This window comes from Corvus cornix, chromosome 10 (assembly GCF_000738735.6).
Source record: "Corvus cornix cornix isolate S_Up_H32 chromosome 10, ASM73873v5, whole genome shotgun sequence".
In the NCBI taxonomy this organism is placed as follows: domain Eukaryota; kingdom Metazoa; phylum Chordata; class Aves; order Passeriformes; family Corvidae; genus Corvus; species Corvus cornix.
In genome coordinates this window covers 10,728,465-10,751,246 of record NC_046340.1, presented here as the reverse complement: position 1 = coordinate 10,751,246, position 22,782 = coordinate 10,728,465, and the positions used below count along the sequence as shown (strand labels likewise).

Below are 22,782 nucleotides of genomic sequence, written 5' to 3'. Positions count from 1 at the left end.
TCTGCACAACTCCCTGACAGGAGGGGGCAGCCGGGGAGGGGTCAGGCTCTGCTCCCAGGGAACAGGGACAGAACAAAAGGAGATGGCCGCAAGTTGCACCAGAGGAGGTTTAGGTTGGATATTAGGGAAAATTTCTTCACTGAAAGGCTTGTCCAGCATTGGAACAGGCTGCCCAGGGCAGTGGTGGAGTCCCCATCCCTGTAGGGGTTTAAAAGCTGTATGGATGTGGCACCTGGGGACATGGCTTATGGTGGCCTTGGCAGTGCTGGGGGAATAGTAGGATTTGATGATCTTGGAGGGCTTTTCCAGCTCAACTATTCTGTGACTCTATGATAATTTTAAAGCAAACTGTTGTCTGAACACACAATTTCGGGAATACATCACTTTTGCACTGGAGTTTATTGCCTCTCGCCCCACCTCACTCCCACACGTATAGAACTGGGAGAAGGAGCCGCACTGCCTAGCCGGGATGCTTATCCATAAACCCTTCTCCACGCATAGCGGTTTATTTTACGTGGGCACCACATTCCCACATCATGGACATCCAACTTTCCCGCTTCCCGTGCGGTCTCAGCCCTCATGGGCTTCGTGAGGCGCGGCCCTTCCCGCCCGGGTCGCGCGTTCCGGGGGGACGCTTGCCGTGACGGACGCATGGCGGCGCGGCGGGCCCGGGGTGTGCAACAGCATTTCCCTTCCGCTGCCCTCCTCCCAGCCCGCAGCCGCCGCACAGCCCGGGCCATCCCGGGAGCGCTCCGGGGAGAGGCCCCGCTGAGGGCGAAGGGTTGTAGGGAGGGCTGGATCCCTGCCGGACCGCCCTCGGAGCGGCGGGGCTGCGCCCTTTCCCCAGCGAGGCTCAGCTCCTGCCGTCTCCAGGCCTTGCTCTGTACCCGGCTGGAAATGCTGTGTGGGGTTCACCGTGCATTCACTTAATCTGTGCTCAGTCCCACGTTTTGAGGGGGAAAAGGGTAATTGTCGCTTCTCCACGGGGTGAGCGTGAAGTGGCTCCACAACTACAGCTTTGGTAATGATTTGTGCCTTTTCCTCCCGCTGCAGGCAGGTGATCCCGGCTGATCCCGTCCGTGAGGGCGGCGGAGGAGCAGCTCGCCATGCCCACGGTGGTGGTGATGGACGTGTCGCTGTCCATGACACGGCCGGTGTCGGTGGAGGGCTCCGAGGAGTACCAGCGCAAGCACCTTGCTGCCCACGGGCTCACCATGCTTTTCGAGCACATGGCCACCAACTACAAGCTGGAGTTCACGGCCTTGGTCGTGTTTTCATCCCTCTGGGAGCTGATGGTGCCCTTCACAAGAGACTACAACACGCTCCAGGTAGGGAGTGTGAACACGAAAGTAATAAACCGTCAACGTCTTAAAAAAAATCAGCCAATTGCACCACCAAAGCACGGTGGAATTGTGTGATTTGGTATCATCTTGTGCACAACGTCTTGAATTGAGTGGGTTTCCCTTATTTTAAGGGTAGGTGAAATCAGTGTGTTTGAAACATTTTGCTATTTTGCAAATTGTACTTCTGCAGGTGAGCACTGGAGTGTGACTCGTTGACTTCAAAATGGGATGGAGGAAAGGGCTGTCTGATGAAGCTCTACAAGTGGTTGGTTCTGTGATGGCCCTGTTTTTATGTGTAGTTGTTGGTTTGCTCCTGATAAACGATGCAACTGACAGGATCATTTAGAAAGGCTTTGAGTCAAGTGATTTGGTAGAAAGAAGGTGCTGATGAGAGTGTGTAGCAGCGAAAACAGTGCAAGTGTGAGAGTAAGTGATTTTAGGCCTCACGGATGTGGTGGAAAGTTGGGAGGAGGAAATGGAAAGGAGAAAGTCCAAGAGGGAAATTTCACATGAATGCAGTAAGGCACTGGAGCCTCTGAATCCAGTAAAAATTGTACATTTATATCTGACCCTCATATTTAGGAGGAAATGACACATTGCTGTCACAGGGCACCATGGTTTAGATTTGTCCATTGGACAAAGAGATTTTAAAGGCTATTTTCTGTTATGTTTGCAGTTTAGCAGCTGAGTGCCAGTGCATCCTCTCTGATTTATTTTCACTTCCCTAAGAGCTCACTGGAGGAATTTTGCAAGCCGAGAGCCCGACCAGGCTCCTTTAGCAAGTTCATCTCACAGCTGCACGCTGGTGATGCTGTGTTAAATGTGAGGTTTTCACTTTAGGAGAAAAGCTGGTTTATGGATCCAGATGCGAGTTTTGGGTTTGTTACTCTGCCAGAGTTTTTGTGAGACAAACTCCTTGTGGTCTCTGAATCTCTGAGGAGTTTGAGCTGCTCTTGCACCTGCGAGGATTTTCTCAGCTAAATGTTTCCCATTAGATACTGCCTCAGGTTTTCACCTTTTTAAGACATGGGAAGGTGTTTTTTCATTCTTAAAGAGCTGTGTTTATATTACAGTTCCTTCCACATCAGCTGTCATTGCCTCATGATCTCATTCATCATTTCTTACACCTTTCTCCCTTTTTATTTCTTTGTGTCACAATGGAGCTGTGTTACCCTGCAGAGCAAAGGTGCTGCCTTAGCACAGAGCCATGAGTGACTGTTGGGTGTCTTCTGGCAGGGATATTCCCCCAGCAATGACTGTGGTGTTTGTCTTTGCAGGAGGCCCTGAGTAACATGGATGATTATGACAAGACCTGTTTGGAGTCGGCGCTGCTGGGGGTTTGCAATATTGTCCAGCAGGAATGGGGGGCAGCAATTCCTTGCCAGGTATGGCTGATTTCACTGTTTTAAGTTGACTGCATATTTAGTTATCCCTGGCAGGGAGATTGGAACTTGGTGATCTTCAAGGCCCCTTCCAACCCAAACCATTCTGTGATTGATTGATTCTATGCCTGTGAGTTGCAGATAGAAATGTAAATGTAATTTGGAAGCTTGGAATACTCTCAGGCATGCTGGTGCTGCAAAAACACAAAGAATTAGTATTTTGGCTAAATCTGGAATATGAACAGAAGGTGTTCTTTATAAAAATACTCAGCAGCAGGAAAAAATGAGGCCGTTTCCTGCCCAATGTGTTATTGTGGTGCAGTGGATTATAAAATGTGGCTCAGGAGCACTGTTGTGCAGGCCTGATGTTTGATGTGGATGCAATCTGCTGTCCCAGGAGCCCCACTTCATTTGGAAGGGGTGTAGTCACACATGCATGAACCTCTCCCCTCCAGTCCTTGATGGTTTCCAGGGCTTGTAACAATTCCAGCTCTCAACCAACAGCATGGGGCTGCACTGAGTGTGTTTTGATCTGACTTCTTTCCCAAATGAGTCATTTGCCATGCAGCTGCTCACACACTCCATTCAGCCCTCAAAGCTCTCAGCCTTCCAAATCTGCTGCCTCTTATGGCAGAGTTTGCTTTTAACCCTCGGTTTTCTGAGACACTTTATTTAAGTTCAGTAATTTTGCAGCTCAGTGAGCTGGGAAGATGCCTGAAGCAATATTCCTTAAGGAGAAAAAGGAAAGAGGCTTATTGGTTAGGCAGTGCTTCATCATCTAACACAGATAAAAGGCACCTTGGGACAGCAAAAAACATTCAAAGCAAAGAACAAGAAAGGTACGAAAACCAAGCAGAGATAGACCTCAACAATTTGGTCTCTCATTTGTGTCATGGCTCATTTTACTGGCACTTCAGGTGCTGGGGTGGTGAAGAGCACTGGGGAATGTACTGTGCAGTCTTGGAGTAGTGGAAAACATCACTGGTGAGCAACAGTTCTGAGGAGACTGCGAGAGAGACTGAGGATGAAGAGCGAATACAAATCTGGATGTAGCAATTACACATGGAGTTCCAATTGGATTTGATTTTCCTTACCTAGCAGCCAGAAATTCTGCTTGCAGTTGCCATGCAGCATTGAAGGAGCAGCTCTTTTACTCCTCTGGAAGTGATTGGGTCACAGCTGAGTGTAAATAATCCCATTATTCAGTGTAATCTATTAGGTTTCCACAAGGATTGACTCTGGATGTGCAATTGAACGGAAAAGTGTGTATTCTTGCTGTAGTAGTTCTGCTGCAAAATGTGAGCATACTGCAGCTGTATTTGCAGCAGAACAAAGATCATTAATACTACACTTTTTAAGGTTTCTGTGGCTTGTAGTGGAAGTTGAGTTGCTCTCCAGATTCTGCAGAAGAAATAGCTTTATCTTCCGTCTGAAAATTGACCTGGGATTCTTGAGTCCAACAGCAGCAGGCTGGTTTTTGGCTGTGTAGTCACTGTGCTTCTAGTGTACACTTAAAAATGAAATGTATGAAGTCCAAATTTTAGTGCAACTGCCTGACGCCAAGAAAATGTCTATTTGCTGTGCACACTTGTGTAAATCACAAGGGTTCAATCTTCAATTTCTCATTTATATGGGTTTTTTTCTGGAAGTTTTACTCAAAGTTCTTTGACCGGGTCAGTGGAGGAAATCCGGTGGGAGCAGGGATTTTCAGTAGGAGCACATGCTGCAGGAAGGCTCCTACAGTGTGTGGGTGTTCACGTGCCCCTTGCAGCTGGAAGTGTCTCACCTGTCCCCTGTCACTGCAGATTGTCCTGGTCACCGACGGCTGCCTGGGCATCGGCAGAGGCTCCCTGCGCCACTCCCTGGCCACTCACAGCCAGCGCAGCGAAAGCAACAGGTTCCCGCTGCCTTTTCCGTTCCCATCCAAGCTCTATGTCATGTGCATGGCCAATCTGGAAGAGGTGATGTCTTACTATGATGTCTTTGTTGCATTGGATAATTGTTGGTCTTCTCTGAACTAACGACCGGGTCAGCACAAAACATGTGTTGATGTTCTTGTGCTTAAGGTTTAGTTGACATTCTGGGCTTAGTTATTGGTGAAAGATAATTTAAGGTTTATTATTGCACTGTTATTATCTACTGCTACTGCATTATTATCATAATCTTTATAAATCATGTCAGTTTTTCCCTGGGGAATATTATGGAATTTTAATTTCTCCATTTATATTATTACTGCATTAATTACGTTGAATGCTTTTGGGGCTCTTCTTAATCTACAGTTAAATTCTTGAATAAATGACTTGTTGCAAAGATGCCCAGCACTTAAAACACAGTAGCTGTATGTAGAAATGTGAGAGGGCAAAACTAAAGTCTCCAAGCCAGTGTTCAAACCAGCTTCCCTTAGTTTTGAAGGAAAGGTGTCAATTTTCTTCCTCCTTTCTTTCTCTTGCAAATTTCAATCCCAGCTTTAAAAACCTTCACAGGAGTTAGAATTCTGCTGCATAAGCACTGTTTAAAAAGAAGTCTATTTGGCTAATATTCCTTAGATTAGGTTTCATTAACAGCATTGCTTTTGATTTGACTCCTGTATTCTCATGTCCTTCACAGAAGGGTTTTCTGCTTAGGTATCAATTAGATATCTCAACTTCATGGTCTCTGTCAAAGATGATCCTTTTGATTAAGCTGGTGGATTGAAGCACTGTTTATATATCAAAATAACTGGGAAAATATTTAAAATAAATCTTCTGTTTCTGATAAGTAATAAGAGAACATTGCCTGAGAGACAAAGAATGTTGGTTTATTTGGAAAGGAGAGAGATAACAAAAAATCATGGGAGCATCCAGTCAGATGCTTTTTGCTGTGTTGTGCATATTTTCATTAAAAATACTGGTTAGTACAAAAGAGGATAAAAAGATCACTCAACAAAAATATTTCCCTTTATTTTTTTGTAGCTTCAAAGCACAGATTCCTTAGACTGCCTGGAACGGCTCATTGATTTAAACAATGGGGAAGGACAGATTTTCACCATTGATGGCCCCCTGTGTCTGAAGAATGTGCAGTCCATGTTTGGGTGAGTACACTTGTAGATAACAGGCCTTTGGGAATGTTCCAAGTTAGTATCTTGAAAGGAAAACAAATATAATAAGAAATCTGGTGATAGGAGATGTTCTGATTAAACTCTTTTTAAAAATTATTTTATGATCTTGTTAACTGTAATTTCATCTTGGCCTTCACTGGTTATGGTCAATACTTATTTTAGTCATTGTAACCAAACCATAGCATCTGTTTAGGCTTGGCAGATAGAACACAGTAATTTCCGTAATTATTGTTCATTTGCCATCAGTGGGATAATGCTGCTTTGTTTCATAATTTAGCAACACTAGAACTATTGAATTAAGTGTAATTATAAAAGGTTTGGGAGCTAAGTTAGTGTGCTTTAGACAAACTATTTTCATTTTATATGTATTATGTTTTCCTTAATAACTGTGTTTTAGAAAGCTAATAGACCTGGCTTATACACCATTCCATGCTGTCCTCAAGTGTGGCCACTTAACATCTGATGTGCAAGTATTTCCCAGACCAGAGCCTTTCATTATAGATGAGGAAATAGACCCCATTCCTAAAGCAATTAATACAGGTAACAAATCTTTGATTGCTTTTTTACTAAAATCAATTTGATTTCTGCCCTTTCACTACCACCTCTCATCTTGTGTAGTTTTGCTTCATCCACTTTGTCTCTGCAAGGATCGGTCACTGGCTGTGTAATTTTTTGGTGTATGCGTGACACCAGGGGACAAAAATATCATCCTACTTCATCCTTGTGTGCCTGGAAAAAGGACTGGAGTAGCACAGAGGCACTTTCAGAACTCAGGGTGCCAATTTCTAGGGGTAGAGACTGGAAGACAGCCACAGGCTGCTTTCCATGAACACCCTCATAAGCTTCAGGGAGGAGAAATTATTTTTAAAAACAACTGTGCAAAGAAAAACCTTCCCAGCCCTCCCATTAGTGGACACAGCTCCCATGGGCAGCAGGTATTTGGTTTTTCTCCTTTGGAATTTAGAAGACAGCAATGGATTGTGTACAGGGTAAATATCAAGGTGCCCAATTCTGTAATTGTTCATCAGCACAGCTTGTGGGCAGCAGTATGTGTATGCTGAAAGTCATGTTCTCATCTTCAAAAGTTGTGTGTTTTATGTATTTCTAACTTATTAACACCTTTACACCAGTTGAGTTTGGGTTCTCCTGTGCTACCTGTTGTCATTGCTTCAGAGAACCTCGTGGTGTAAGAAGTGGTTATGTTAAATTGACTCTGAATGCACTTCAGCTATTTCCAAATATGACTTAAACTGTCTTAAATCGGATTAAAAATCTGTTGTTTCCCTGCAGATCTAGAAATTGTTGGGTTTGTAGATATTGCTGACATTTCCAGCCCTCCTGTCTTGTCCAGACACTTGGTACTGCCCATTGCACTTAACAGAGGTGAGCAATATGGGTTTATTTCAGCAAAAACTACTGTAAGCTTTCCTTGTAATGTGGTTTAGACTGGAAGCACAGGTTTTCTGCTTTATCAAAATACCAGATGTCATATTTGTGTGAATGCATTAAAATTAAAACCTTGACCACAAGCTCTCTTATTTTGCATACTGTGTTCTTTGGGAAGTTCATAGAGGGACCAGGGTGCTAACAGCATCATTATTAATAGAACATGCTAAACTTACAGTTTGGAATAATAACGAGCCATGAAATATGTGGTGCAAGATGAATATTTAATGTCCTTGAGTACAATGCAGTGGAATATTTATGTATCATTATTGTGCCACTTCGCCCAAGCAGTTCATTCTGCAGCTGTTTGTTCTACGAAAGTATTAATTAACTCTTGCAGGCGGACAGTAAAGGGTGGTGTCATGGAAACAGAGCTCGTGTGTTTGAATTTATTCTCTTGTTCTCTCTTTGTTTGCCTTTATTCTTCCCCAGAAGGGGATGAGGTGGGACCTGGGATCACAGATGACACTGAAGATGAGAATTCAGCTAATCAGATTGCTGGGAAAATCCCCAACTTCTGTGTTTTATTACATGGCAGCCTGAAAGTGGAAGGCATGGTGGCTCTCGTCCAATTGGGGTATGGAGCTGGATGTCTGCCTGAAAAATCTCTTACTTTGCTCATTTAGGCTTTATTTATAAATTAAGCTTATTTATATCTGTATTCTGTGCAGAACTCTGCACTGCTAGACAAAGCTGTGCATTTTTAATTGGAGATTTGTTTCTGTCAGTACAAATTGCAAACATTGAGCCTCCACATAGGGAGAGGGAGGCACATTCTAGGCAGAGAGGTGGAAGTTTTTAAGCCTTTGTGGATTTGCTCCTTCCCCCAGGCCAGAGTGGTATGGAATGCTTTATTCACAAGCTGATAGCAAGAAGAAGTCAAACCTCATGATGTCACTCTTTGAACCTGGTCCTGAGCCCCTCCCATGGCTGGGGAAGATGGCACAGCTTGGCCCCATTTCAGGTACTGGTCACTCCTCTGAATAACTCTTACACTCAGTGTTGTGTGAATGATCTTGCCAATTCTTAGTTGCTAAGTCTGTATTTTCTTTTTTCTCCCAGATGCAAAAGAAAATCCTTATGGGGAGGATGACAATAAGAGCCCTTTCCCTTTGCAGCCCAAGAACAAGCGCAGCTACGCTCAGAATGTCACTGTCTGGATCAAACCCAGTGGCCTCCAGGTAATGATCCAGGTTCTGCTGCTTTACCTGGAGCAGCAGGAACCATCTTAGCAGGAATTGCAGTCTGTGCATGTCTTGCCCATTTAATGTAATTGCTTTATTGCTTTTCTTTCAATTTTATAAACACTGCCTCTTTACAATGTCATGATTAAAATGCAATCAGAAAGCATAGCTTGTTTAATGAGAGCTGTGTCTCCAGTGGAGCATCTGGCTTGGTTTATTGGATTTAGTATAATTACCAGTTATGTTTCAGCCTTTGTGAGCTGCAGTCTTGTCAATGGTCAGGATAATTTATCCATAAAGAGTTGGGGGTTGTTCTGCAGCTTCCTCCAGAAGCTGCCACGGTTTTTGTATTTTTTTTTTCCTCTTTTCTGCAGACAGATGTACAGAAGATCTTGAGAAATGCAAGGAAACTCCCTGAAAAAACACAAACCTTCTATAAAGTGAGTAACATTCCAGGCTGGCCTAAGTTTGATCCATAGTGATGGTGGTGCATTTGACAGAGGAACCACCCTGTGTGTTCTGTGTGGGCTTGTGGTGCTCTGCAAAAGCTTAGACTGGTTAGGTGAGACAAGGGGGCTGATTTCCATGCTCTGCCACCACATTTTCTGGCAGGGTGGCAGAGATGTGTCATGTTTACAAGTGCCCCTCATGACCCCTGCTACTTCTGTGCTGTTGTCCAGGCAGAAATAAACTGAGGGATCAGAGAGCAATAGGAACGCAGATGTCATTCTGAGTCTGAAAATGTCTCTTCCATTTTATCTACAAATGAAGCGTAGAAACACAAAACTCCAGGCACATTTGGCCACACCATTATAATCCATAACCAGACTATAGCTGGAGTTAATTATTCCTCTTGCAAGCTTAGTGCTGAAGCAGTTTGGTATTGCAGCCTCCAGAGACTTGAAGAATGAATACCCTGCCTAAGTGCACATAAGCACTGTTCAGTTTAGAGGGAAGAAAAATCAATGTATCTGCATTTTACTGGACACTGCAGTTAAAGACAGCAGTCAGTCAGTGAAGCCTGAGCTGGAGCCCTGCTGGGACACAGACAAAGCAGGCAGGTACAATAGCCGAATGCACAAAAGGAAGAAGTGGAGATTTATAGGAAAGGATCAAGGGAAAACCACTGTTTAGTTGTGTCACTATCATCATTGTCAGCCCTGAAGCATTTTCTGTCTGTGAGCAGCAGTGTGAGTAACGTCACCTTTACAAACAGATATAAGAAACCCAGGTTTGATGTCAAGGCTTGAAGTGGCTTTAAAAGGGGTTTTGTGTCTTTGCAGGAGCTGAATCGTTTACGCAAGGCAGCTCTGGCCTTTGGCTTCCTGGAGCTGCTGAAGGGCGTGGCAGACATGCTGGAGCGGGAGTGCACCCTGCTCCCCGACACCGCACACCCTGATGCTGCCTTCCAGCTCACACATGCAGCTCAGCAGCTCAAAGTGGCAAGTACTGGAGCCTCAGAATATGCTGCCTATGATCATAACATTGCTCCTCTGCAGACAGATTTTTCCAGTAGCAGCACTGAGAGAATGTGAAGTCTCCATTTTGGGAGCTTCTCTAGATTAGGGCTCAAGTGGTTCAAATTTTCTTCTGTTTACTTTTTAGGGCCTGTTCAATCACTGTTTTAAGAACTTCCTATCCAAACAGGGAAGTTTTGCATCAGTGCTCTCTAAACAAACGTAGCTCGTTTGTGGTGGCTTTAGTCAGACCTGGAAACTGTGGAAAGTGTCCCAAAGCCAATGATGGTGTTGGATGATGGGTGGAAGTTATTTGGTACGTGTGACGAGAAAAAAAAATGCCGTTGTAGGCAGCTCTTGGCTTTTGGCCCCCCCAAAATGCAGTTACTATGTAACTGAACTCACTGGTGAAAGTATCCTAAAAGGCAGCTACTGTATTTTAAACATCAACTTGATTAGTCCAAAGAAAAGGTGTGAGAAGCACCCTGCAAGATCACATACAGAGCTGATTTTGGGGTGTTGGCCCTGACTTTAGGCCCAACTTGACAGTCTGTACTGAGCGTTATCACTTGCATTGCAGTGCTTATGCTTGTGACAGTAACTTAATCTTGGGACACGTGGTTGTTTGCATAATACAAATAAAGAGTAATTCTTCATAAAAATTTAAGTTGGATTTGTTCCATTTTCATAGCAACGAGGCTGTGTGGCCCAAAACACTGACCTGGTGAAGGCTCAGCTCCCAGCTGTTTATCACAAGTGAAATACCAAATCATACAAAGTCTCAGAAAGTTGTATAATTTGAAGGAACAAACAACTGAAGCAAAATTTGGTTGTAAATCTTTATTAATAGAAACACATTCTTTCTGAAGGACTAAAATTCAGTAGTGTAAGATCCATGACAACTTGCACTAGGTACCACAATTTCACTGATGAATACATACGGATTTCATAACAGAAGTTTAAATGCCCAGCGGAGAAATTAAAATATGAAAGTGATCCTTGCTGTTCTGTTACTCAGCTAATTCAACATTTTCACATACTTCAAACATAGGTACAGTGTGTGCTAACTGAAATATTGTGTAAATAGTGCTCAACTCTCCTGAGTAAAGTAGGCTGTGCTTCTCCCAAAGAGGAGTTGTATCACGGCTCTTGTTGACAGAACACAATTTGTGAAATGCAGTGTGGAGCTTGTACTGCTTCTTTGTTAAAGTCTCCTTTTAACACTTACTTCCTTTCCTCTGCAGTAACAAGCACTGGGTCCATATCACAAACCTTCTGGTGTTTGTTACTTATAATATATATAAAATAATTTTTTGGAGGGTTCATATTGTTTTACAGTAGAAAAAGATAAATAGTAACATGGCACTAAGCTAATCTCAGCTTCAGTGTCTGTTCTGGATTGCTGGCATTGCTCTGCAGTGCCCTGGGGCAGTGGCAGTTGGGAAACAACCTGTTCACAACCACAGTACAGTTTAGAGTGAACTTCCTGTACATTTCAAAACTGGATTAAAGGGGCCAGAGGAATCTGGGATAAGCTACGGGAGGCTCAGTGTGAAGATGGACATGCTGAAATAAAGTCAGCTGAGCCAAAGGTTTCCAGGTGAGACAGCAGATGACCTGAAATGTGGGGGGAGCTTCTCTTTGGTGGTGGTGGTGGTGGTAGTTAAAGCAAGCAAACAGAAAAGGGTCCTTCAAACGCTGTGTGGGATCTCCCTTACTAAGACTTGATATGTGCTATCTAAATAATACAGTTTATTTGCCCCACTGTTCCATCCCACCAGGGGCCAGTCAAACCATACACACCAACTTCTCTGCTGGACCCCTAAATGCAGGTAGAAAAGCAATTTTGCTGCCTTGCTGAAGGCTATAAATACAGGAGCCACAGCCCCGCCAGGATGGATCAGAGGGGCCCCATCTCCCATGAGAGTTCCATATTCTCCCTTTGCATGGGTGGGATGGAGTTCTGTTGGGGTTCACATGCCAGGGGAAAGCTGGTACCTATGCTCCCTTGTTATGTTTCAGTGCTTGCTCTACCAACCAGGAAAGCATTTCTGCCCTCAGTGGCAGTTTCCTTTCCCTAATGAGTGGATAGATGTGTTGCTACAGGAATACACATTGCTATGGTCCACACCGAGCTCCTATTCTGTTAAGGCTCAACTAGAAACAGACTAAGTTGGTAGCATTTAAATCAGCATTAGCTACTTCCAGTTTTAATTCTGCACCATTAATAATGCTGCAGAAGAAAAGGGGGGGTATGTGCTGAGCAAGTTTATCCCAGTGGTTGATAAACACCCAAACACTGCAGAGTGGTCTCCAACTGTGCCTCCTCCTGCCATCAAGACGCATCCCAGGAACAGCACAGGCCAGCTAAGAGCATATCCCAACATCAGAAGCCCTATCTGCATGCAATATTGAAAGAGCAAATCTCCAATTAAAAGATAAAACACTATTTCTAGTTAGTGCTGCTCCACTGATTATAAGCATATCATATGCAGATAATAGGATTTCTTTCTCATATGCTGGTTGACAGGATACAAGTTTAAATGTCCAATGGTAAATGCCATGCATAGATGATGGAAAGGGAACAAAATCCAGTATAAGGGAATGTTACCTGAATTCACTATGAAATCATGAAATCTAGCGTGGTCATTTCATTTTACAAAATTCTTTGCATTACAGTGGGTAAAACCGTAAGAATTAGAGGCTTGTCTTGTCCTTAAGTGAGATAAGAAAGCATTGCAGTCCTCCTTCACTTCATCTTTCTCTTCTTTGGTCCAAGGTGCTGTTTCCTTTGCTTGTAGAGGTGACGGAAGTTTACAAATATCCCTGGAAAAGAATGAAGTGTTTAGGTAGGATGTCATTTCATCTCTTTAATGCTAAATGGCTGTACTGGATTTAAAAAGCAATAACAGAACCCAACCAACCCACCACACAACAAATTATTTAGGGGCGTGTATAGCAGTGAAAGCTCATGCAAGTGTTTTCTTGCTGGGTGAGGCAGGAGTTGCTGCACAGGCTGTTTGGTAAAGGGCTGCTCAGAAGGTTTGTTGCCTTTAAGAAGTTGTGACACCAGCTGTGCAGAGCTAAGGAGGATGAACCATGTATTTCAGGGTGAAACTTGATTGAAGGGTGGCTTTAAGCAATGTCGGCGAGCAGGAGAAATCTAGTGAAAGCTCAGTTTAAAATTCCAGGTCAGATTGTGATGAGCTGTGGTTACCCAGAGTACTGGGTGTGGGTACAAGGAAGTTAAATTTTGTTTACAAATGTAACACCAAAAACCACGTATGTATGAAGCAGCTGTTCATCTTTAAATATACTATTTAAAGAGACTTCTATATTGTTTCCTGGAAAAACATGACTTCATGTTGCATTTGTGATTATACTTCAATGTTTAACTAAATTGCTTTAATTTGAAATTTTATTTAGATTGCCACTAAATCATTCCAAAGCTCAAATACCCCATAAAAGGTGAAACTAAGTATGCTATGGTTATAAATGCATGTAAAAATTATTCTTTTAACCCAAGTTTATGCTGCTAATTTGTTACCAAGATCACCTTTTTGGAGGGCTAATCAGAGCTCATTGGAGGTGTGTTCCCCTCCATCACTGACAAATTTACATGAACAATCCACAAGGATAATGCTTAACCTCAAGCAATTTTGTGTTGCCATGGTCCCCAAGATGCAGGAATTTAATTTTCTCTGAAAAATCAAGTTATGCAGGGGAAACTGGCCTTTTTATTTCAATACTGAAAAATACAATTAAAGACTTACCTAAAAACAAGGCTATAAGATATATTTGAAGCACAAATGGAAACTGGATTGTGACGTTCAGTGGATTTGGCAATCCCAGACTAAATTTCCCTGTTTCACTGAAGATTGGAATGGATTGAACAATACAGACAGCTGAAAGCAGAAGGTCACCATTATTACCAAGCACAGATAAAATATACAATCACCCAGCCCACACCAACTATTTCAGCATAGTCCCTTCTTATTTGCCAGCGCTGATTAATGACAGCAATTTTGAAGGTGTTGAACATGCAATAATAGGGTGAGAAGCACCTGGCTGAGGGGGTGCAGCAGTGAGCCTGCCTGGTGAGACACTGTTCTCACACACAGCTGCAGCCCCAGGGCCTGTGCCAGCAGGATTTGCCATCCAGAAATACCCCCACCAATGAAACAGGCACAGTCCTCCCCCTACTTGGCATTGGGCAATGCCCAAAGCTCCTCCTGGCTCACAGACTTGGGTTTGCAACACAGGAATAAGCTCCTGCCTGTCCTCTGCTATCAAGACCTGGGAGCTGGTGTGAACCCAGGCCAGGCTGAGCAAGTCAGGCCCCGCAGACAAAGGTTTGGGTCAGTAGAGGGAAGTGAGCACTGGCATCCTGTGCAGCTTGTTCTTGTTCCACTTGTTCATGCAACCTTTTGTTGCTTTTACTCCCCCCTCCAGAAAGAGTCTTTCCTCCATAACAAAGACTTCTTTTCACATCAAATTGAAAATAATATTTGATTCAGTGTGAAAGACAAAATGCTTATATTTGGTTCACCTCAAAGCAAATCTATTTATCTGTTGTTCTATTTTACTATTTTAAGTCCAGTTACCAAAAAAGAGATTGAGTTATTTGTCCAGCCTCGAATTCATTATTTAGTAAACTGTGTTTTAAGGAGATACCTTCTGCCAAGGCCCCTAAGGGGTAGAGGGGGATCCAGATAGTGTAACGGAGCCAGGTGAGCGGTTTCCATTCAATTCCAATGCAGGAAAGCATGTAATAGGGGTACCTACAGCCAGTGCAGTGTGAGGAGAAACAAACAGTTTAAAATGGAAACTACTACTAGAATTAGTCTTGTGTATATACGCTCTGTGGCCAACACAATTCCCAGATGACACAAGAATATTCAAGGCATTGTCCCTGTGGATGACGATGGACACACGGTTGTTGGGCAGTTTACAGAGCTCAGGCCATTATTCTGAACACAGGGATGAAGGCAACTGCCTGGCTGCCTAATAAACCTTTCAAAATAACTTCTTTTCAAAGATAAAGACCTCATTTAACAATGGAAATTCAAAGCAACAAACCCCTCAAGGAATCAAGCAACAGGGCAGTATTACTTTAAGACTCCAGCCCTGCCTCAGCCTTTGGCAGATCAAGGAAGGCTGTGACAGTCCATGACTTAAGGAGCTTTTACCCTCTGGGGCCAATGCACTGGTGCCACTCTTCCAAAAAATATGAAGATCAAAATCTTCTTCACAGAGTTCTTGGGAACAACCACTTTGTTCTGTGCACACCTGGTAGGAGGAAAATCCCACCTACCTGAACAGCTCAGTGATACTCCAGAAATAAAATATGAAGAACACCACAGGTTTGCTCTGCATTTCCTCCAAGCTTCCAAGGATAACAAACAAAACGAAGTTTCTTCCAAATACCTGTTCAAGAAAAACATATTAAGGAATGTTCACGCTTCATCAAAAGAAAGGGCAAGTCCTTGCTGTCAGAAACATATCTACTCTTCACACATTTGAGCACACAACTAACTCACAGCTGAGCTGTGACCTGCTTCTTACAAGTAGGCATCTTGCTCTGTATTTAGGTACAATCCAAGGGACCCAGTCTTAAATCATCCACCCTCATTTTTATGCACAACAACCACAACCAGAATAAAAAGGGCACTGGCACCAAATCAAAATCATGTACTTTTCATCAACTTCTTGCTTTTGCTGTCCTGCACTCTCTTACCCAGGTGATGGAAGGAGACAGACAGCCTGACACAGCCAAGACTAGGAAGCATGGATTCCTGCCTCTTGAATAAGAAATCCTCTAGTCCAGTACCAGTGAGGTTGCATCACTTATTTTAGGACAGTCTCAACATTTGTGTAAAATAAACATTTACTTTAAACTTAAGAGCAAGGAGAAGAATTTAAAAATATTACCTGCACTACAGCAGGTATCAGCGGTGATCTGACCAGTCCTATTAGTGAATTCATGATCTCCATTAATGCTAGGGTCTGACAGAAATACATCATATCAGAAATCGTGTGAAATGTGTCATAGAAGGAATCTGTAAGACACAAGAAACCAACCATTTTAGAGAAAAAATGAATTTCCATGCTCAGGAAGCTGGTGCAGTAGCACAGCTTATGATAACAGGATTCTAGCTGTATTTGAGAAAAACATGATGCATAATTATGTAAGTTCTTTATAGGCCTTATCTTGAACTCACAGCAGTTGGGCCAGAAACACTACTCCATTTCACACACAGAAGGATCAAGGGCTATTTCAGTAATTGCTTTACCAAAAAAAGCAATAGTGCTGTACCTCAACAGAATGGATTGTTCTTGCTTCAAAACCAAAATATTCTGTCCAGATCATTTTCAAAAACATTAACATTGCAGTGAGCAAGACATTTTGCTTCAGCTGATTTTGTTAGAAGTGATCCTGGCAGAGCACAAGTATCATTCACTGAGTGCACAGCTGTGATTACAAGGGGACAGTATTTTCCTGCCCTTGACACTTTGATGACCTTTGAAAGGCTTTCATTGTGCTCTTTGGCAATGCATTCATGGTTTTGTTCCTAAATATGTCTCCCTTTAGATTTTGCTATTTAAAAAGTCTTAAAAACAACACTGAAAATCAACTCGAACCCTCCAATATAAATAAAATAGTGCTCATTACTTGCCTTTTCCTAAGATGAACAGTCGTACTGTCATGTTCACAAAAATCCAAGAGAATCCCAAAAACTGTACAAGGTTATACATGATTAAGTATCCCTTCTTCAGGTGTTTGAAAGCTAAAAATCAAGAATAAACACATCAGGTGAGCAGAGTACAATGGTAATAGAGCTGCAAACCAGGCTTTCTGAGAATAAAGCTTACAAGGAAAAGGGAAGTTATTGATTGTGATAAAAGCATTGTCGGGTGCACTGGGGGTTTCTGCTTTTGCCATCATCTGCCAGAACTCAATTCCTGCTAGTCAGATTTTTGACATTCCTTGGAAACTTCATTCCATTTTTATTAAATTTCTAATAGCTCACAATACAAAGATCCCCCTCCAAGACACACCAAGTCACTCAAAACTGCTCATTAAGAGTTGAGGTTCACAAAGAGTGAACAAACTTTCTAAATCCCACTTTACCCACTAAAAAGATGCAGTTACTTACGGTCCTTTGGGACTCTGGATTCTATTTTCATTTTGTTAATCTTTTCTTCTTCCTTAAGATGAAGGATAAGGTTTTAAAGACTTACTGTAATTAGCAAGTGATTTGTTAACTATACTACTGCAAAGCTAGTGGGTTTAAAACTCAGCCAAGCAGCCAGTAGCTAGAAGGTTTAAATTTTCACCAGCGTAAAACAGCACATTCATCATCTAGAAATTATAGTACAGTAAAAGCCAGAGGGTGTTAACCAGTTATCCTGCCCTCACCATGTGTTTTGTTGTAGTAATTAGATGATTTTGCTGAAAAAGCCTCTGCTTTCTGTGTCAATTCTCAGTTATTACTGTGCTGTTTCTTACATCACCCACCAGCGACCTGAATGGAACAGAGAACATCCAGCCCAGGCTCTCTGCCTGCCCTTCCACTGCCCATGGCTCCTGGCACTGCAGTGCCCCTCTCTGCTCTGTGCTAAGCTCATGGCTGCAGAGGGGAACAGGGCAGTGTTTGTTGTAAAAGGGATTTGCAGGAATGTGGTCTGTTCAAGTCTTTTCCAAGTCAGTCTTGTACCTCCCCACCGCAGTAAGCTGCTCAAGCTCACCAGATGGTGTTGGGGTGGAATCCCTTCCTTCCAGACAGACAATGCCCAGGACTCAACCCTTTGGGCTCCAAATCACAGAGTGACATGATCCTCTGTGGATCAGGACACCGGGCAAGGGGTACATGCAAGGAGCCAGCACAGAGTCTCCAGTTCCAATTCTAACCAGAAATGTCCCAATTTCCAAATTCTTGCTCAAAATTTGTACCACTTAAACCAACTCTACATAGAACAGCAATAACAATCAGCCTTCCAGGCAACTGCTCATAAATGAAGAATGCAGGTTCAGGCACAGGAGAACAGCTGTCCTTGCTTTGCTGTCCTTGCACAAGCCACAGGTGCCCACAGGACTGACCTTCTCCTTCAGCTCCATTTCAGCATCTGATTCGTCCAACCAGCGGTCGAAGTCAGGTGCCAGGAAGAGCGGGCGCTTTTCTTGTTTGGTGAGCCTCTCCCACCAGTTACTCTCTTTCTTCTGCACAGTGATGTTCAGCTGCCTTTGGGTCACCCTGCACACAGGCTGGAGGCAGACACAGGAGCACACATCAGCAAAAGTCCTAAGAAACAAGCTCTGAGACCCAAGTTGATACCCAAGTTCCCCTTATCAAGGAGGCAGGGATGACACAACTGCTGCAGCACAAACATCTCTCTGCCACCCAAGGCACAGAAACAAAGGGCAGTCCAGTTGAAGATGGCAGCTGTGATGGTTGCAGGATTTGATGAGCACCCTGCCTATATCCACTGCATCCCACCACAGAGCTAGCAAAGATCTCAGCACCAGCCTTCCCAGGCAGAATTCCTGATCTTGGCTTTAGACCTTTTGCACTTAGTACTGTGAGCCACCCACCTCCTCTAACAAGCAGTAAAAATAACACTGCCAGCAGCCATACGCACATGTCTAAACAGGGGACCCCATGTGACACCTGCTGCAGTGAGAGGAGGAGCTAAGAGCCTTAGGAAACACCTAGAGACAAGGTGAGCTGATGGACCGGGCAGTGTGGTCACTGCCACCCCAAAAGGCCTCTCTACCTGCAGAGTGACAGCCCACAACATTGTCACCTTGGAGCCCACCCTTCTGCCACCACCGCGGCTGCTCCACATGGCACTGCCTCTCAGACCAGCTGAAATTGCTGCATGAGCTGCACTCTTAACTGAGCATGTTACTCCAGCTCTGCTCTGTCAAGGCTGGCTGGATGCTCCTCAGACATCTGAAGGCTGCAGCTGTAATTTACAGCTACTACACCTCGTCCTTGCCTGCCAGAGGCTCTATCTCTCACTGCTGGCCAGCCTGGCACCAGCAAGGGGAACTCATGGTGCACATCAAAATTGTGATACTTCCTGGTCCTGAACATCTGTAGTTACACAGAGTTCAGTCTGTTCTCCAGTCCCTCCACAGTGACTCAGATTGATGACTTTTGGAAGGAGGCTGCTCTGCAGAGGCAAGGACTTGCCTTCCAGGCCTGGCTCACAGCAGAGCCCGTGTCTGCCAGCACAGGAGACAGGAACAGGCAGAGACAGGCACCTCTCCCACACTGTGGGCCGGGCAGATGACAAGGCAGTCACCAGACCCTGGAACCAAGAGCTGTTCACTGTCTGCCACTCCACATCTGGCAGGAGCCACACCAGAAATGTGCCTGCAGACAGAGCCTTGAAATTTGCCCTCCGATGGTCTCGTTCCCTGTTCAAAGAGCAGAGGTGAAGGGTGGCTCCTGGTCTGACTGTAGCTATCCCAAATTAGGCCAGGAATAAGCAGCACAAATCCTGCCCCAGGAGCAAAGCCCAAGTTCTCCTGTGCTCCTAACAGCTCTGAGAGGGAGGGACAGACCCCACAGCCACCTGTGAGTAACACAGAGGGACAGCTCTTTGAGCCAAACGCTTTCAGCTCAGACTGCAACAGGAATTAAGGACAGACTTCTCCAACAGGAGCCACAACATATCACAACCTAAGAAATCTGCACATGCCAGAAACATGAACTCTCCTGACTCTCTTCTTTTGTCCAGCTACAGAAGAAGCCAGAAAACATCACATTTGAGTGCACAATGTTCCCCTGATCTCCAGTCAAGACTGCATCAGACAACGCGTTGTCAGATTCTCTCATTATTTTGCTGCTTTAAATCCTTTAAAAATTTACAACTGCTGTGTAACAAGTGATACAAGCGTCTACTAAAGCTGGTCCATGCGAGCACCAGCTCCAGTGAAGTGATTTGCATGAAAACAAGACAATGGCACAGAGGACTGCCACAGAGCTGGCTGTTACAGAGTTACCAGGAAAATTTAAACAGTATATTGGGAACTTTATGCACAGCCATTTTCCTTTCGAGTTTTTCAAACATTACTTTTTCTTTGCAAGAATGAGAAAAGTAAAAATACCTACTTTAGGCTCGACCGGCTCGAGGAACTCAATCTCAAATTCATAGATGTTGTCTCCTTTGGCACCATGACCCTGGGCTAAAAGACAAGACTTGACAGTCAGTGTGAGGTTCCACACACTCCACCTGCAAAGGATGCTTTGTACACAGAAATATTCAGCACTTATTCACAGCACTTTCTTCCTGCCTTCCTGGGAGGCAAGACGAAACCACACAGTAACAGGGAAGACACCAAAACGTTGCTTGGAGGACCAGATGCAGGAGTCAGCAGCTAAAGCTGCTGCAAGTCTGCACCATGCTGGAAAAGGGTCCCTGCTGCACGAAGGCCGCGTGTGAAATTCCCAAAAGAGGGGCTCAAAAGGCTGCTCATGGATAACTCAAATCCAGCTGAAAATCTCCTGCCTTTGGAGGATCCAGCCTCTGCATGATGGAGCACCCAGGGAGATGGGTGCTGCGGGGTGTGTAGGAGGGTGATGTGGTGATGTTGGCTGTGCCAACAGCAGGAGGGCACTTAACCAGGGTTCATTTATCATCTCCCACATTGATCCTGTCCCCGGAAGGACTCCAAAACCGTGCACACTGTGTTTAATTTCCAGCCTTCCACACCGTAAACTGATCCCAATCGAGAACACGATGCGCAACACCCTCCTATCAAATGGCCTGGCTGCGGCTCACCAGGGAGGCAGCAGCTCCTAATGAGGCATCTTTTAAAAATCCACCAAATAAAGGAGAAAACCCAATAAAACCAGTGACAGCAGATACTCAGTACTACCCAGCCATGCTAACCAGCACCAGCTCCATGGTGCTGGAATGTGCAGCTGTCCAGCTGCAAAAAACCCATCTTTCAGGGTGAGATCTGCTTTAGTTTCCAAATGGAGCACTAGTTCCTGATGTGGAGGCTTGATAACAAGTGCACACAAGGTCTTTGTCACAGGAAAAATTTCTGTGAGTTATCTCCAGGGTTCGGCTGGCCCGGGATGGGAAGGATGTATGGAAATACCACTGGTATTTAAATATGGGGAAGTTGGGGTTTTCTTGTTAGATAAGACAGGGCCTGTTGTGGTTACCAGGGCTGGAACACAGAGGCCTGTGGGTGGGAGTGTGGCGGATCTGAACATGCCCAGCACGGTGGCTCCTGCCACTGACGGGAACCAGGCACCCCACGGTGGGGACAACTGGGACAGTGGCAGCCCCGGGTGGGGGCCAGGCTGAGACCCCCTCCCGATGGAGCCCCTACCTCTGAAGTGCAGGACATTGTCGGTGATGGTGATGTCCGGGTTCTGCGGAGGGAGAACATGCATTAGTTGGCAGCTCACACACCCGCGGGGGTCAGTGCACCCACCTGGGGGCTCCCGCCGGCCCAACGCCTGCACAGCTCTCCCCGGACCCCCGCGCCCCGCTGCGAGACCCTCTCGGCTGCCGCTGCCCCCGAGGGGATCCGCGGGTGACTTCCCCTCGGGGGTCCCGCAGGTGAGTCTTTCCAGGGGTCCTGCAGGTGATTTCCCTCCGGGGGTCCCCCAGGTGAGTCTCCCCCCACACCCAATCCCCCACGGGTGTCCCCGCCCGGCGTCCCCCAGGTGCCACTCCCCGAGTGTCCGCAGGAGTCCCCTCCCAGGTGTCCCCAGGTCAGTCTGCCCCCCGCCCCCTGCAGGTGAGTCCCCCCGGGTGTCCCCACATGTCCCCGCCGTGTCGCGGCCGTACCCGGACGTCGCTGAGGTCCACGCGCAGGAAGAGCTCGCGGTGCCGCTGTGCCCAGTGCACGTGCGGCCGCAGGCTGGGCCCCGCCATCGTCCCGGCCCGCACCGGCCCGCGGCGCCCCCGCGCCTGCGCACACCGACCCCCGCTGGGCGGGGCCCCCGCGCCTGCGCGGGCCGCTGGGGGTGGGTGCGGTGGCTATAGCCGAGCCCCCTCAGCGCCTGTGTCGGCCTTGTCGCTGACTGTCGTTGAATCACTGCGTCGTCTGGAGTGGGAAAGGCCTCCGGGATCCATTGTAACTGTTTCTCGGCACTGCCGAGGCCACCACTAAGCCATGCCCTCGCATCCACGCGGCTTTGAAATCCCTCCAGTATGGGGACTCCACCACTGCCGCGGGCAGCCTGTGCCAATGTTCCACAACCCTTTCTGTGAAGAAGTTTTCGCTAATATCCAAACTAAACCTTTCCTGGCACAACTTAAGGCCGTTTCCCTTGTCCTGTGACCTGTTACCTGGTGGAAGAGACCAGCCACATCTCACCCATGACAGGAGAAGCTGATAAGAGGAGCTGTGTCTGCCTCATCCCTGGAAGTGTCCAAGGCCAGGTTTGATGGGGCTTGGAGCAACCTGATTTAGGTGGCCCTGCCCATGGTTGGAACTGGATGAGCTTTAAGGTCCTTTCCAACCCACACTATTCCATGATTCTATGATAGTAAGGCTAAAAAAGGATAGCATTTTTTACTTCAGTGTTGTTTCCAAAAAGGCTGCCCCTCACTCCCTCAGGAGCTTACACAAGGGCCCCTCGCCCATGGCCATCCTCATTCCAACAGCAAATCTATCCTCCCTCCAACCCATCTTGGCACGACCTCTCTCTCCCAGCCTCAGGGTCTTCCATGTGAATCTCTGGTGTGGAGACACCAGGTCCATGCCCCAGCCTGCCCCTGGATGGAGGATTTCCAACCTCTGCCAGCTCCTAGTGCTGTGAAGCTACCACAGAAGGTCGGGTGAGCTGTAGCAATGGTCCCCAGGAGGCTTTATTTCAGAACACAAACCCCACGGGCCCT

General features: G+C 45.6%; 2 protein-coding genes across 2 annotated transcripts; one reads left to right on the top strand and one right to left on the bottom strand.

Annotated features, from left to right (window-relative positions):
• The first annotated feature begins 664 nt into the window (after positions 1-664).
• On the top strand, positions 665-12,737 carry INTS14 (integrator complex subunit 14). The gene is made up of 12 exons (XM_010390949.3): positions 665-965; positions 1,054-1,328; positions 2,621-2,728; positions 4,531-4,686; positions 5,677-5,795; positions 6,220-6,362; positions 7,113-7,205; positions 7,701-7,845; positions 8,099-8,232; positions 8,331-8,449; positions 8,827-8,892; positions 9,736-12,737. The coding sequence occupies exons 2-12, from the start codon at positions 1,107-1,109 to the stop codon at positions 9,985-9,987; spliced, it is 1,557 nt and encodes a 518-aa protein (XP_010389251.1). The 5' UTR covers positions 665-965; positions 1,054-1,106; the 3' UTR covers positions 9,988-12,737.
• On the bottom strand, positions 10,735-21,861 carry HACD3 (3-hydroxyacyl-CoA dehydratase 3). The gene is made up of 11 exons (XM_039557595.1): positions 21,727-21,861; positions 21,263-21,305; positions 20,031-20,104; positions 18,011-18,175; positions 17,067-17,118; positions 16,587-16,697; positions 15,841-15,968; positions 15,224-15,336; positions 14,584-14,690; positions 13,683-13,814; positions 10,735-12,735 (listed from the first exon to the last, which is right to left on the bottom strand). The coding sequence occupies exons 1-11, from the start codon at positions 21,811-21,813 to the stop codon at positions 12,659-12,661; spliced, it is 1,089 nt and encodes a 362-aa protein (XP_039413529.1). The 5' UTR covers positions 21,814-21,861; the 3' UTR covers positions 10,735-12,658.
• Between the last annotated feature and the right edge of the window lie 921 nt (positions 21,862-22,782).

Excerpts from the sequence above, each read along its gene's own strand:
- INTS14 (XM_010390949.3), top strand. The coding sequence starts at position 1,107 with ATGCCCACGGTGGTGGTGATGGACGTGTCGCTGTCCATGACACGGCCG. Across the intron at positions 6,363-7,112 it reads TCCTAAAGCAATTAATACAG|ATCTAGAAATTGTTGGGTTT; the intron begins GTAACAAATCTT and ends GTTTCCCTGCAG. Across the intron at positions 7,846-8,098 it reads GTGGCTCTCGTCCAATTGGG|GCCAGAGTGGTATGGAATGC; the intron begins GTATGGAGCTGG and ends TCCTTCCCCCAG.
- HACD3 (XM_039557595.1), bottom strand. The coding sequence starts at position 21,813 with ATGGCGGGGCCCAGCCTGCGGCCGCACGTGCACTGGGCACAGCGGCAC. Across the intron at positions 20,105-21,262 it reads CAATGTCCTGCACTTCAGAG|CCCAGGGTCATGGTGCCAAA; the intron begins GTAGGGGCTCCA and ends CTTGTCTTTTAG. Across the intron at positions 18,176-20,030 it reads TCGAGCCGGTCGAGCCTAAA|CCTGTGTGCAGGGTGACCCA; the intron begins GTAGGTATTTTT and ends GTCTGCCTCCAG.